This window comes from Antedon mediterranea, chromosome 3 (genome assembly GCF_964355755.1).
Source record: "Antedon mediterranea chromosome 3, ecAntMedi1.1, whole genome shotgun sequence".
Taxonomy (NCBI): Eukaryota; Metazoa; Echinodermata; class Crinoidea; order Comatulida; family Antedonidae; genus Antedon; species Antedon mediterranea.
This window is the reverse complement of record NC_092672.1, coordinates 25,649,771-25,662,108: the sequence shown is the minus strand read 5'-3', so window position 1 is coordinate 25,662,108 and position 12,338 is coordinate 25,649,771. Positions and strand designations below refer to the sequence as shown.

Sequence of the window (12,338 nt, the reverse complement as noted above, 5' to 3'; positions counted from 1 at the left end):
CTTTGTTAGAGAAGGGGTTTGTTATTTTGGCGGGGTTTTCGTTTTGGCCTGGGTTATAATTGTAGTTGGTGATGAATTTGTATTTTAAATATATTAGTGAAGGTAGTTTCTTTGTTTGAGGATTGCTATTGTTATTTTTAGGCGGTTTGACCATTGCATAGGTTGCCTTTGTTTAGTATATCCTAATTTCTTTTGTTCATTGTTCTTTTTGTTTGGTACATTAGTTTTGTTTTTGATATTTTAGAGCCGTTTCTTTTTAGTCATTGTAAGAAGAGGGACTGTTTTTTGTGACCTTTCCAGTTGTTTCGTTTATTTTAACGTGGAGTTACAGTATTTCGCTATGTCTGGAAGTATAGATTTTTCGTTAGGTAGCTGTGTAGATACAGTTATAATTATTAGCGATGATGAGGAGACTGTTGTTACAGGTAACGATATCGGTGATCGGTACATGCGGACCAATGAGGGTATACCCGCCGGTGTTGATGAAGGAGTTGAGAGGGGTAGCCGGGCTACAAGTTGTATATTTACGTACGTAGATGAGGTGGAGAGAGAATTTTTATTGAAATTGGAATATTTAGCCAGAGAAGTGTTTGTTTCTCAAGTGTTAAACAAGTGTTGGATGTTAAGTAAAGCGGCTTGTTATGGTTGCGAATTTGATAGGCCTGGTCAAAAAGATCATGACTTCTGTTTAATGAAATCTCCAGAAGAACAGATTGATTATTTTTATCGGGAGGTTCTGGATAAAGAGTATGTTACAGACGATACCGTGTACAGCGAGCTGAATAAGTACGAGGAATATTCATTACCGCGGTATAGACATTTTGTTTACTTTCTCGTAAATACCTTGAGTAATTCAGAGAACCTGTATAAGTTATTGTGTGAGGATATCTAAAACGTGTTTCGCACGTGCCACGGAAAAACGATTGACCGGAAAACAAACAATTAACAATGCTTTAATCCGCATGCGTTGTAGGGAGACAATTGATAGGAAAAACTATTAACAACGCTTTAGGCTAATTACTTTTAAAAAGGTACTTCCGTACTCAACTGTATATATATCGGAGCTGATTCAAACGAAATCATTCAGAACTATCAACCATCATTCGTTTTACTCTCTCTGTACCTCACTCTACATACAATCGCTCAACATGAGTTTCAAAAACGTACCTGCTCCAAAATTAGCAATTGGTGAGAAGGCTCGTAGGACTATGAAAAGAGTTATGGGAAGCTCTAAATCTGACGAGTGTAGCAGTTTTAAAGTACCAACGATGACTTCTAACTCCTCGAAATTATTGGATCCTAGAAAATTTTTCAACGGTCAATCTAACGATTTGAGTAAAGCAACGAAGCCGTCAACAAGTAAAAAAACATTTCACTCTGCCTCAGGAATGAGCGCCAAGGATTATGCCGAAATGACCGGTGCTGAACCAAAAGTTACAATAACCTCAACAAACAGGATTTTTCTGTCTGAAAAACGCCATGTAGTGGCCCAGCGCTGGGGTGAAGTTGTTTATGTTTGCCTCAGAGAATTTTATCAAACGGAAGAAAATGGTGCCTTCAAACCTGGGCCTGTAGGTATTAATTTACCCGTTCTGTTGTGGCAAAAATTTTTTACCAATATTGATTTAATTCTTCAAGCCCTAGACGATTTGCAAAGAGACATTAACTTGGTGGGAGGCAGTAAGAATCCCTCTTTCGGACACACCTATAATACATGTGGTAGTTAGTAACTGGAAAGAAGAGCAGTTTGTATGTATTCGCCGTTGTTACCAGGCAGAAGAAGGAGGCGAGTTTAAGCCCGGCAAAAAAGGTATAAACCTTCCAAAGAAACAATGGTACAAGTTAATCGAACAACACGGCGAAATACAAAAGATGATTGAAGAGGTTGATAATGCGGTTACCGTCGATGGTGGTGGTGACGAAAACGATAACGGAGGACGCAGGTCTACATCAATGTTGAAATAACTTTCTTAACAATGAACTCTAAATCAAATTATTTGTTTACCGACGTCATTTACAATTTATTTGTATTCTTTTATTTTCACGATTAATCTAATTACTTTCACGTACAATTTACTTGCAATTATTTTTAAAAGTATTTGTATTCCGAATGTATGTAAACTATATTTCCAATTGTACTATATTTGATTCGTGCGTTGTGTTAATAAAAAATATTGTTTGATAATTTACAAAAAAATGTTGTTGTTCTTTTTTTTTTTTAAGTAATGTTTTATGTGTGAGTGTTTCATTTCAACGAGTGAGAGAGTTATGGACAGACTATTAAGTTCTACGTACTACGACCCAAAAAACCCTGGTAGTTTCGGGGGTGTCGATCGACTTTATACAAACGTGAAAAATGACTCTAATATTTCAAAGACTGACGTTCAAGACTGGTTAGAAAAACAAGATACGTACACTCTTCATAAACCTATTCAAAGACGTTTTCAGAGAAACAGGGTGTTTGTTACAGCTATTGACGAGCAGTGGGAATTGGATCTCGTTGACTTGTCTTCTTTAAAAAAGTATAATAAACAAAACACGTTTCTTATTACGTGTATAGACGTACTTAGTAAATATGCATGGGTTTTACCTATAAAGAATAAGTCTGCCGATTCTATGCTTACTGCTATGAAAAAACTATTATCTGGAAAAAGAAAGCCATTAAAAATTCACACTGATAAAGGTACAGAGTTTACTAATCGTAAAGTTCAAGCGCTCCTAAAATCGTTGAATATACATTTTTTCACTACCAATAACGAAACAAAAGCTAGCGTCGTGGAAAGATTCAATAGATCGTTGAAAACTAGGATGTGGAGATACTTTACATCAAAAGCTACGCGAAAATATATAGACGTACTTCCAAAATTGGTATCGAGTTACAATAATTCTAAACACAGATCAATCGGTATGGCGCCCTCACAGGTTACAAAAGATAACGTACATGAAGTTTGGGAAAATCTGTATAAAATGAAGCAAAAGAAACAAGTTCGGCCCAAGTTCAAAGAGGGTAATAAAGTGCGAATAAGTAGATACAAAATGCCTTTCGAGAAAGGTTACCTGGCAAACTGGACGGAGGAGATATTTAGGATACGTAAGCGTACCGGTTCGACCGTTCCCACATATAAACTGGAGGATTGGGACGGCGAAATCATAGAAGGTACTTTTTACGAAAAGGAATTGCAAAAAGTATCCAAAAGCGACAAGGATACGTATCGCGTGGAAGAAGTAATAAAGAAAAGAAAACGAGGAGGGAAAACGGAATATTTCGTTAAGTGGTTAGGTTATCCGGCCAAGTTCAACAGTTGGGTTCAGAATATTGCCCGGTAAACATCATGACGGCTCAGTTTTACGTCCTCTTACCTAGCAACAGTTCCATGAACTGTTTTCCCGAAAATACTCTTACGAGATACACGACCAAGCTGGCGGAGCCTATTCATTTGTACGGTGAATGGGAGGTTGGTTTAGGCTAAGTGAAATTTATTATCCCCACACGTGGTATAACGTCGACGATACCAACAATAAATTGCTGGTGAATATAAGAGATAACGAATTAGAAGAAGAAGACTCGTCGATCGAAATAGCTATAGCCCAGGGTTTTATTCAACCGGAGGTAAAGTGATTGATGCTCTTAACGAGGTTTTAGTTTCAAAGTCGTTACAGTCCAAAGTGAGATTTCGGTTCAGCTCAATTAAAGAAGTGATTAACGTGGAAACCGCCAAAGAAGCATCAGTTACGCTATTAAATGGATTACCCATATTACTCGGTATGGACGAATCATCGATTCCCCGAGGATCTATTACACACGGTTCTAGACCCGCGTACATTCATCACAGAGTGCCGACGTTGTTTTTGTACACCGATATAATCGAATCTCAACGAGTTGGAGATGCGAGCGTCCCTATTTTGAAAGCGCTACAAACCAGAGAATCAAACATGAAGAAAAATGTCGGACATACGTTTGCTAGTCCGCAATACAAAAGGGTGGTGAAAAAAGATATCGATACCATCCTTATAGATATAAGAAACGACACGGGAGAAAAGGTATCATTTCAACGAGGAAGGGTTCTCGCTAAACTACATTTCAGACAGGCCAGATCGTCGTACCTCGTTTAAAAAAACAACAACAAATAAATAAAGATGGGGGTAGATGATTACGAAGATTACTACGTCAGACAGGCTGGAGGTATCGATATACCGGTGTTCCAAGGGTCGTACAATCAAAGAGGGTTCGGGTTGGGAGGTATCTTGTCCGGTCTCTTTAAACAGGCTGTACCGCTGCTAAAGAAAGGTGCAAAGGCTCTCGGAAAACAAGCATTGCGCACGGGTGGCGAATTAGTGGGAGATGTTCTGAGCGGTAAAAACGTTAAACAAGCTGCAAAACGCAGATTTACTCAGGCGGGTCAACGTATCGTTTCCCAAAATGGTAACGGTAGGGTGAATAAAAAGAGAAAACGTAAGCGTAAAGGCATCAGTCGATCGAACGCAAAGAGAGTAAGAAGATCCTCCGATATATTCGATATCTAAAAAATGGCTTTTGTACACAATCACTCGTGCGAGTGTTTAAAATCGGAATTGGACTTGTTTTCTGTACCACCAACACAGACTAGTATAACCAAAGGACAATGGGTGCAATATCACCCTTTCAACAGCATCACCGACGTGGGCCCCTTGCAATTCAACACACAAGGGTCTAGCGAGGAATACATGGATTTGTCGCAGACGATGCTTAATGTTAAACTAAAAATTACTAAACAAGACGGAACCGATCTCCAGCTCGCCGATCCGGTAGGCCCTGCCAATTTACTTTTGCAATCATTGTTTAGCGAAGTTGACGTTTCTTTGAACGAGAGATTGATTACCCCTTCGACAAATACTTATTCGTATAGGGCATTAATTGAAACATTACTGACTTATGGATCCGATGCCAAGAATACACACCTCACGGGTGGGTTGTTTCATAAAGACACGGCAGGTAAAATGGATGTAGCTGACCCTACGCTAGCCGAAAATGCGGTGAATAAAGGTCTTAAAAAACGGGCTCAATACATTGGTGGTAGTCGTTTTGTCGACTTGATTGGACCTATTCATTGCGATATATTTTTCCAAGATCGAATGATGCTCAACGGTGTAGATGTCAAAATTAAACTGCATCGAAGTAAAAACGCATTTAGTCTCATGTCTTCAGATGCCGCGGCCGGTTTTAAGATCCGCCTGGAAGACGCGTCCTTGTTTGTTCGCAAGGTCCGCCTGAACCCGTCTATCGCGCTAGCCCACGCAAAAGCTCTGGAACGCGGTCCGGCCAAATACCCGCTGCGTCGCGTTGAGGTCAAGACATTAACTATACCGCGCGGGAATCTATCGTTTACGAGGGAATCGCTGTACAACGGTAATCTACCGAAACGCCTGGTTGTAGGACTGGTGACCACCGAAGCATTCAACGGTAGCTACGAGAAGAACCCCTACAATTTTCAACATTTCAACACCAATTTCCTGGCTCTATATATTGACGGTGAGCAAGTACCGTGGAAACCGTTAAAACCAAAGTTCGAAGACGGAGGCAACTACATGCTGGCGTATCAGAGTCTATTTTCGGGTTCTAACACGTTGTTCCAGGATACCGGAAATCAGATTTCTAGAGACGATTATCCTAAAGGCTATTCGTTGTTTGCTTTTGACCTGACTCCCGATTTGGCAAATGCCGGACATTTTAATCTAATTCGGCAGGGAAATATACGTTTAGAAATTCAGTTTTCTACGGCTTTGACCGAGACCATCAACATTTTAGTTTATTCAGAATTTGATTCAATCATAGAAATTGACAAGTCTCGTAACGTAATTATAGATTTTTAATTATGAACACGATACAACTATTGAGGTTAATTAAATCAGATCCGTTGGCTAGTGGATACTTTCGAGGGGTGTACCCGTCTGACTTGTTACCTTTAGGGCATACGGGATATCCTAGAGCTTACATAGCAAACGTTGAGCCTAGCGATCAAAACGGTTCGCATTGGGTAGCTTTCTTTTTTAACAACTTAAACAAAGGTGAATTTTTCGATTCTTTTGGGAACCCCCCAAATTACTATAGTAATCATTTTGTTAATTTTCTCGATAACTCTGTAGAAAGTTGGACATTTAACGATAAAGCGTTACAAGCGCCCTTGTCTACGGTATGCGGACAGTATTGTATTTTTTATATTCTTCATAAATGTAGAAGAGTGGATACGTCCACGATAGTAAATATGTTTGGTAAAGATAAACCATCCAATGATTGGTTCGTCAATGATTTTGTAAAACATCGATACGATGTTAACTTACCCGTATACGATAGTGAATATATTAAAGTACAATTTGTCAAAATGTTATTGAATGCGTAGTAAATAAAAATTGTTTTTTAAAATGGATATGTTTTGGACGTGTTATTTATCGAGTGACTACAACAACTAATTCGAGTTTATTTCTTTTTTATTCAATTCCTTTCCTCATTATAGTACATAAAGATTAATGTTTTTTAAAAATTTAACCATTTAGGTTTAGGTTGTCTAGTTGAACGCCTCTTGGCAGGCGCTCGAAAGGTAAGTTTTTCATCCTCATCATCATCGTCATCGAGGTCATAATCCTCCTCATTCTTTCGTTTAGGTAGTGCGTGAGGAGGTGTACCGCTCGATTTAATTCTTTGTAAGGTACGACGTCTCGTCGGATTTCCAATCAAACTTTCTGGGGTGTTCAATTTCGCCAATCAATACCGTTATAAAATCCCTCCAGCCTATAGGTTCAAATCCTTTCTTTTCTTGTATTATATCTTTTGTCAAATCGAGTAAATTACTCCCCTTTACCATTTGTCCTTCGATTAGTAGTTCACCGTATCTTGACCAATCAATTACTCCCATCTTCCGGTAACGGTCTAGTCGGTCCAGAAATGTTTTTGTTTTGGATTTCAACGATGAGGGCATACTTTGTAGTATTTCTTTAGATATAGAGTCCGTATAATCTTCTTTAGATTCTGCGCCATTTTCGTTTATTTCAACGTTCCCCGTTTGTTGTACGTTCAAGCTCATAGGTGAAGGGTTATTTACAGGTTTCTCTTTATTTAAATATCGTTGAAGTACTTGATTGTACATGGTAATTTTATCGTAATCGTGCAAGTCATCCCTTTCGAGTATACCCTTCATAGAATTATCTAAACCAGAAGTGATTGTCTCGTGATTTTTCTCGTAACGTTTACTGTACAGAGCCGTATTTGCCAGTTCTTGGGGTATCAATACCATTTTCTTGGTGTGCTGCATTATTTCAAAAGTAAACTACCCAATGTTTGTAGAATCGGTTGTAATATAAGACCGAGGAAGCCGCCCTTTTGAATAAGTAAACGTTTTCTCTTGAGAGGCGAAATGCTTTTATTGGTAATATCGCGCATGTGTTTCTTGTACCGAGCCAACTTCTTCTTGTGAGCGTTGGATACTTGCACTCGACCTTTTAAAACGTTCATTGCGCATTCGCACAAAGCCGTCACCAGTTGATCGTCCGCGTTTTCCAAGATAATTTTTCTTTGACGCGGTGAACAGTGGGCTAGGAAACGAATAGTTTCAGCGTTCTTTTTGATACGTTTCGACATGATGTTGGTAAATAGGTAAATGAATAAATAGAACGGTACAGGCTGCGTTTTATATTCTATGCACGTAAACAAAGTGATTGGTTTTTGAAAATATGTTACTTCTAACCCTCATTTCCTCAGGGGTATTTGCTTTTAGATCGATTAAAAGAAAACCGTACGGTACGCGGGTAGCGTCTTCAAAAGCCTCCTGTAAAAAACGTCCTTTACCGGGGTACATTTGTTTAGATAGATTAGCTATTTGTGATTTATCCCGAGGGTTTTTAAATAGTATTATGTAGTGAGCGTTTAAAGTGATGGTGCGGATTTCTTTAGAACCGTAAAAAAAGTTTTGCATAATGAATATATAACCGAAATGTTTCTATGATGCGATCCCTTTGTAAACATGTTTACTACTCTTTTATCGCGGCTACACTCGGTCATTAAATCATCGATGATTACTAAATGGTTTTTTGACGGTTCCATCGTTTCTATCGAATCCATAGGTATCCCCTCTATAAATTGAATGTTGTTAATAGACCCGCTCAGTTCGGTGAAAAGGGGCTGATATTCCCCATAACACCACGTGATGTCATCGAACGGCTTGTCGAAATAATTACTTTCCAATAACTGCTTCACGAAATATGATTTTCCCGATGAGGTCGGTCCGCTAATTACGGCGGTGAAGGGGGTTACCAGTACACACGTCATCTTCAGTTTCAATGAGTCATAGCTTTTGTATATCGGTATTTTATAACGAGGGGGGTTCCTTATCCACATCACCCTATTTTAAAAACTGTCAACTAATGAAAGAGAGAGAGGGCCGATATTATAAACCAATAGGAGCTTAATAATGATAATTACGTTAACAAATGATTGTATATCAAAACCTAAAAAATCAATTCCAACGTCATTAGCGTCTGTATACTAGTAGAGAGAGAAATGGCAGATTTGGAAAAACTGACTCTATCGTACATTGAATATAAATTAACGGGAGTAGTTGTGTGGGACTCCCCAATCCTTTATAGTACTATTCGCCTTTGTAACGAGGTGGAGAAAAAGTATGGTTTGATTGCCTTGTGTAAAGACATTACTACGGAGACGTTGGATAGTGTGTTGAAAGAAATGATGATAGACCAAAATATACACGTCGGTAGACTCGTGACAGGAATTTCAGTGTGCGCACGTGTTGCGATGCAGTGTGATACTGATTTAGAATTAGAAATCGTATCCTGCGAATTTGTGAAGGAAAAGTTTTCTTTATTAAAACTTTGTAACGACATTGATTTGGTAAGTAAATTTCTTTTTCTTGTTATTCTCATTTTAGTAATTAAGTGTTTTTTTATATTATCTTTTATTTATTATTATTATTATTATTATTTATAGGAACTTGTTCTGTGTAGTAAGAAGCTAGGAATTAACAGAGCATGGTACTTGATCGACTGACTAGTAGGCATTTGTATAGCCTTGCTGGAACAAACTGTTTGGTGACATTGGATAAATAAAATATTTAAACAAGGAAGAGGAGAGATTACAATATTTATATTGGATAGGATAAAATAAAAATACAGTCAACACTACGCATGTCTTTGGTTGTTGTTGTTGTCGTCGTCATCGTCGTCGTCTACGTTAAGAAACAGACAAGTATATAATATTATAAACAAGTACGGTGTATACATTTATTTCTCGTAAAACAAAATTATGATAAAGAAAATAATTATTTACAAAAATAAATTTGAAACGGTAACGATATAAGAATTCAAAAGGAAAAAATATTTAAATTAAAATTACAAAATATATTTACTTTATCTACAAAAATAGAAACGGTATCGACTTTATAAACTTTATAAACAAAATTGAAAATGTATAAAAATATTTACATTAAAACTTAAAATATAATTTGCTTAAACTACAAAAAAGGAAACGGTAACGACATAAGAATTCAAATGTAAAAAATATTTAGATTAAAATTACAAAATATATTTACTTAATCTACTAACAGAGAAACGGTACCGACTTTATAAACAAAATTAAAAGAAAATTTGATTAAAAACATGTATAAAAATATTTACATTAAAACTACAAATATATTTTGCTTAAGCTACAAAAAAGGAAACGAATTTATAAAGGAAATTGAGTGCATGAAATTACATAAAAAGTAACAATTAATTATTTATATATAAAAAAAAAAAGTAAGTTATATTTTAAAAGAAAAAGAGATGAAATTTATTGCAGTGATTTACCAAACATAACCGTAAGGAACTGTACGATAATTTTCGATAATAATTCTTTTATCGTACACGATTCGATAGTCTTTAGTCGATGTTTCGTTGACTATCTTACGTGTTTTTGGCTTGCGCGTTATGCGATTCTTCTCAACTGTCTTAATTGTATTAGGACCAATACCTCTTACCATATTGGAGACGGTGTCAAAGTTAATTTTCTGAGCGTTTGTAAAATTAAGGGTAAAACCTTTAACTTTACAAACGGTCTTCCCTGTATCCAATTTATAGGCGTAGTTCTTAGCCCCCCCCCCCCCCCCCCCAGAAACAAAGGACTCGATCTCGATGTACTTACCGTCTTTAGGGTCGACCTCGGTCGTTAACTGACCCAAGTAGTCGCCCAGGGGAGGGTCCCACACCCCGGGTTTTGACACGTAGATTACGCTGTCGGTATCGTAATACAGGACACGTTCCTGTAATTTCTCCAACAGCTCGTATAATTTTAAACGCGCTAGCGCAGTGGTAAATGCGGCAATGACAACGTTAACCTTTCGGTTAACTTCAACAAATTGTTCCTCGTCTTCGTATTTTATTTCAGCCAAATCATCATTAACAAAATTTAGATCATGAACGACTACCCGTGGGTTCGATAAAATATCGTAAACCTCGTTAGGATCTTGCGTATATTTAATTCTCGTGAGATTTTCACGCTGACCAAATTTACCCCAAAAACTATTTAGCATTAATTTGGCCAGAGATCGAAGCCCAGGATTGTACGCAATGTCGTCATGATTCAAGTCGATACCTTCTACGGTTCGATAGTCCGAAATATATTTTTGTTTATCTTCGGGCGTTTTACACCATTCAGGCCAACCCGAAGCTTCTTGTTTCAATTTTAAAAATGTGTTAATGTAAGAGGCAAATAGACCGGACGAGGGAGAATCTGCAGAGTACGCGCTTTTATTTTTAAAGTGCCATACTACGTGAACTTTACGTATCTCGTACCCAACCTCCACGGCTTTAGCGACCTCGATCGTTGCCCAAGAACCTGTAAATTCTCTATCTGTACCAGAATGATTGCAAGCGGTTTGTTGTTGAGAATCGACGCATGTTCTACAGAGAGCAAACATTAGTTTACCGTGTGATCTATAAGGTAAGACTGGATGGAATAAATTTTTAGGCGCTTCGATAGTACACTTTATCAAACCGAAATATTCGTTGATATCTGTGGACATGTCTTTGCGATCATCGATTTCAGGATGTCCTACGGGGTAGGTACCGTATTTATTTACATAAGGGTACAAGGAAGTATAATCGATGTAATTAATTTCTTCACCCGGTTTTACCTTATAGAACAAACAACTGGCATTAGTCCTCCCACCGAAAAACGCGTCTCTTGGATTCAAAGTTTTCCTAATGAAAGGAACTTTGGAGACGATAGATTTAATGTTAGGGGCCAGCGATTGTTTGATCCGTTTCCATTCGTGTCCCCAAATTTCGACGTAATCAAAATCTGGAAATTGCTCCTTCAGAAACCGTGTTTTCTTGCTTGTCTTGACAAAGCATTCCAACATGGTTTCGTTAGTGAAGGGGTTAATGGAATCGGATCTATAACAATCTTGGCACCCGTGGAACAAACAACCCATAAATTCAAAAATAATTTTGTTTTCTAAACATGCGCCGTCGACAAAGTAAGGCCCAAACATTTTTTCCCCTCCATTTCTCGCATGATGGATAAAGACCCCCCTTTTATGCGACTCGTAGCACAACCATTCCATGCTAGAGTGAGAATGGTTAACGGTTGTTAGATACCCTGATGGTGGAAATAAAGCGATGGTGGATGGTTTTAAAAAATTTCTAGAAAAGACGTGATTACACGCCGAGGCAATTGTCATTAAATTATTTGAAAAGGGGTCAACGCCTCCGAGTAGAGGGTTTTTCGGCGATGTAGTTACTTTAAAAAAAAGATGCCTAAAAGTAAGGCAACACTTTCTGAGAATATCCACATCGCTGATGCAATACTCGACGAGTTCTTTTTGGAGATTGAAAATTTGATTAGTTACAATTTTCTGATTATACCATTTAAAGAATGAATCTCGGCCTGAAGTAGTCATTTTATCGGGGGAATAGGTGGAAGAATCGGGATAAGGACCTACGTAATTTTTATTTTCTAAAGTATTGAAATAATGAGGAAAGTAACCTTTTTTTAGCTCGGAGATGCCAAAAGTTTTGGGTAATTTGGATAGAGACATGGGTAGAAATGAAAGGGAATCAATGAATCGGATACTCGTTTCTTTAACCTTAATTGAAATAGGTTTACCACCGCGTGCAATAATATCTGGTACAATACAGTTTTTGTTTAGGTACTCGAGCACGAAGTAACTATCGTAGCCCTGGAGGTTGTGAGCGATACACGTAATGTTATGATTATATTTGTATTCGTTAAAAATGTAATTGCAGAAATCTACGCATGCAGTCTCCCCGTGAAAAGTCATTGATTTCTCCCCACACACGTCACACTCGGCAGA

The 12,338-nt window shown here is 37.8% G+C and overlaps 2 protein-coding genes across 2 annotated transcripts; one reads left to right on the top strand and one right to left on the bottom strand.

Annotated features, from left to right (window-relative positions):
- Positions 1–4,527: 4,527 nt before the first annotated feature.
- Positions 4,528–5,850, top strand: LOC140044209 (uncharacterized protein F54H12.2-like). The gene has a single exon (XM_072088686.1). The coding sequence runs from the start codon at positions 4,528–4,530 to the stop codon at positions 5,848–5,850; it is 1,323 nt and encodes a 440-aa protein (XP_071944787.1).
- A 3,834-nt stretch (positions 5,851–9,684) lies between these two features.
- On the bottom strand, positions 9,685–11,384 carry LOC140044207 (uncharacterized). The gene is made up of 2 exons (XM_072088685.1): positions 10,166–11,384; positions 9,685–9,689 (listed from the first exon to the last, which is right to left on the bottom strand). Exons 1-2 carry the CDS (start codon positions 11,382–11,384, stop codon positions 9,685–9,687), a joined length of 1,224 nt encoding a protein of 407 aa, XP_071944786.1.
- Positions 11,385–12,338: the final 954 nt, after the last annotated feature.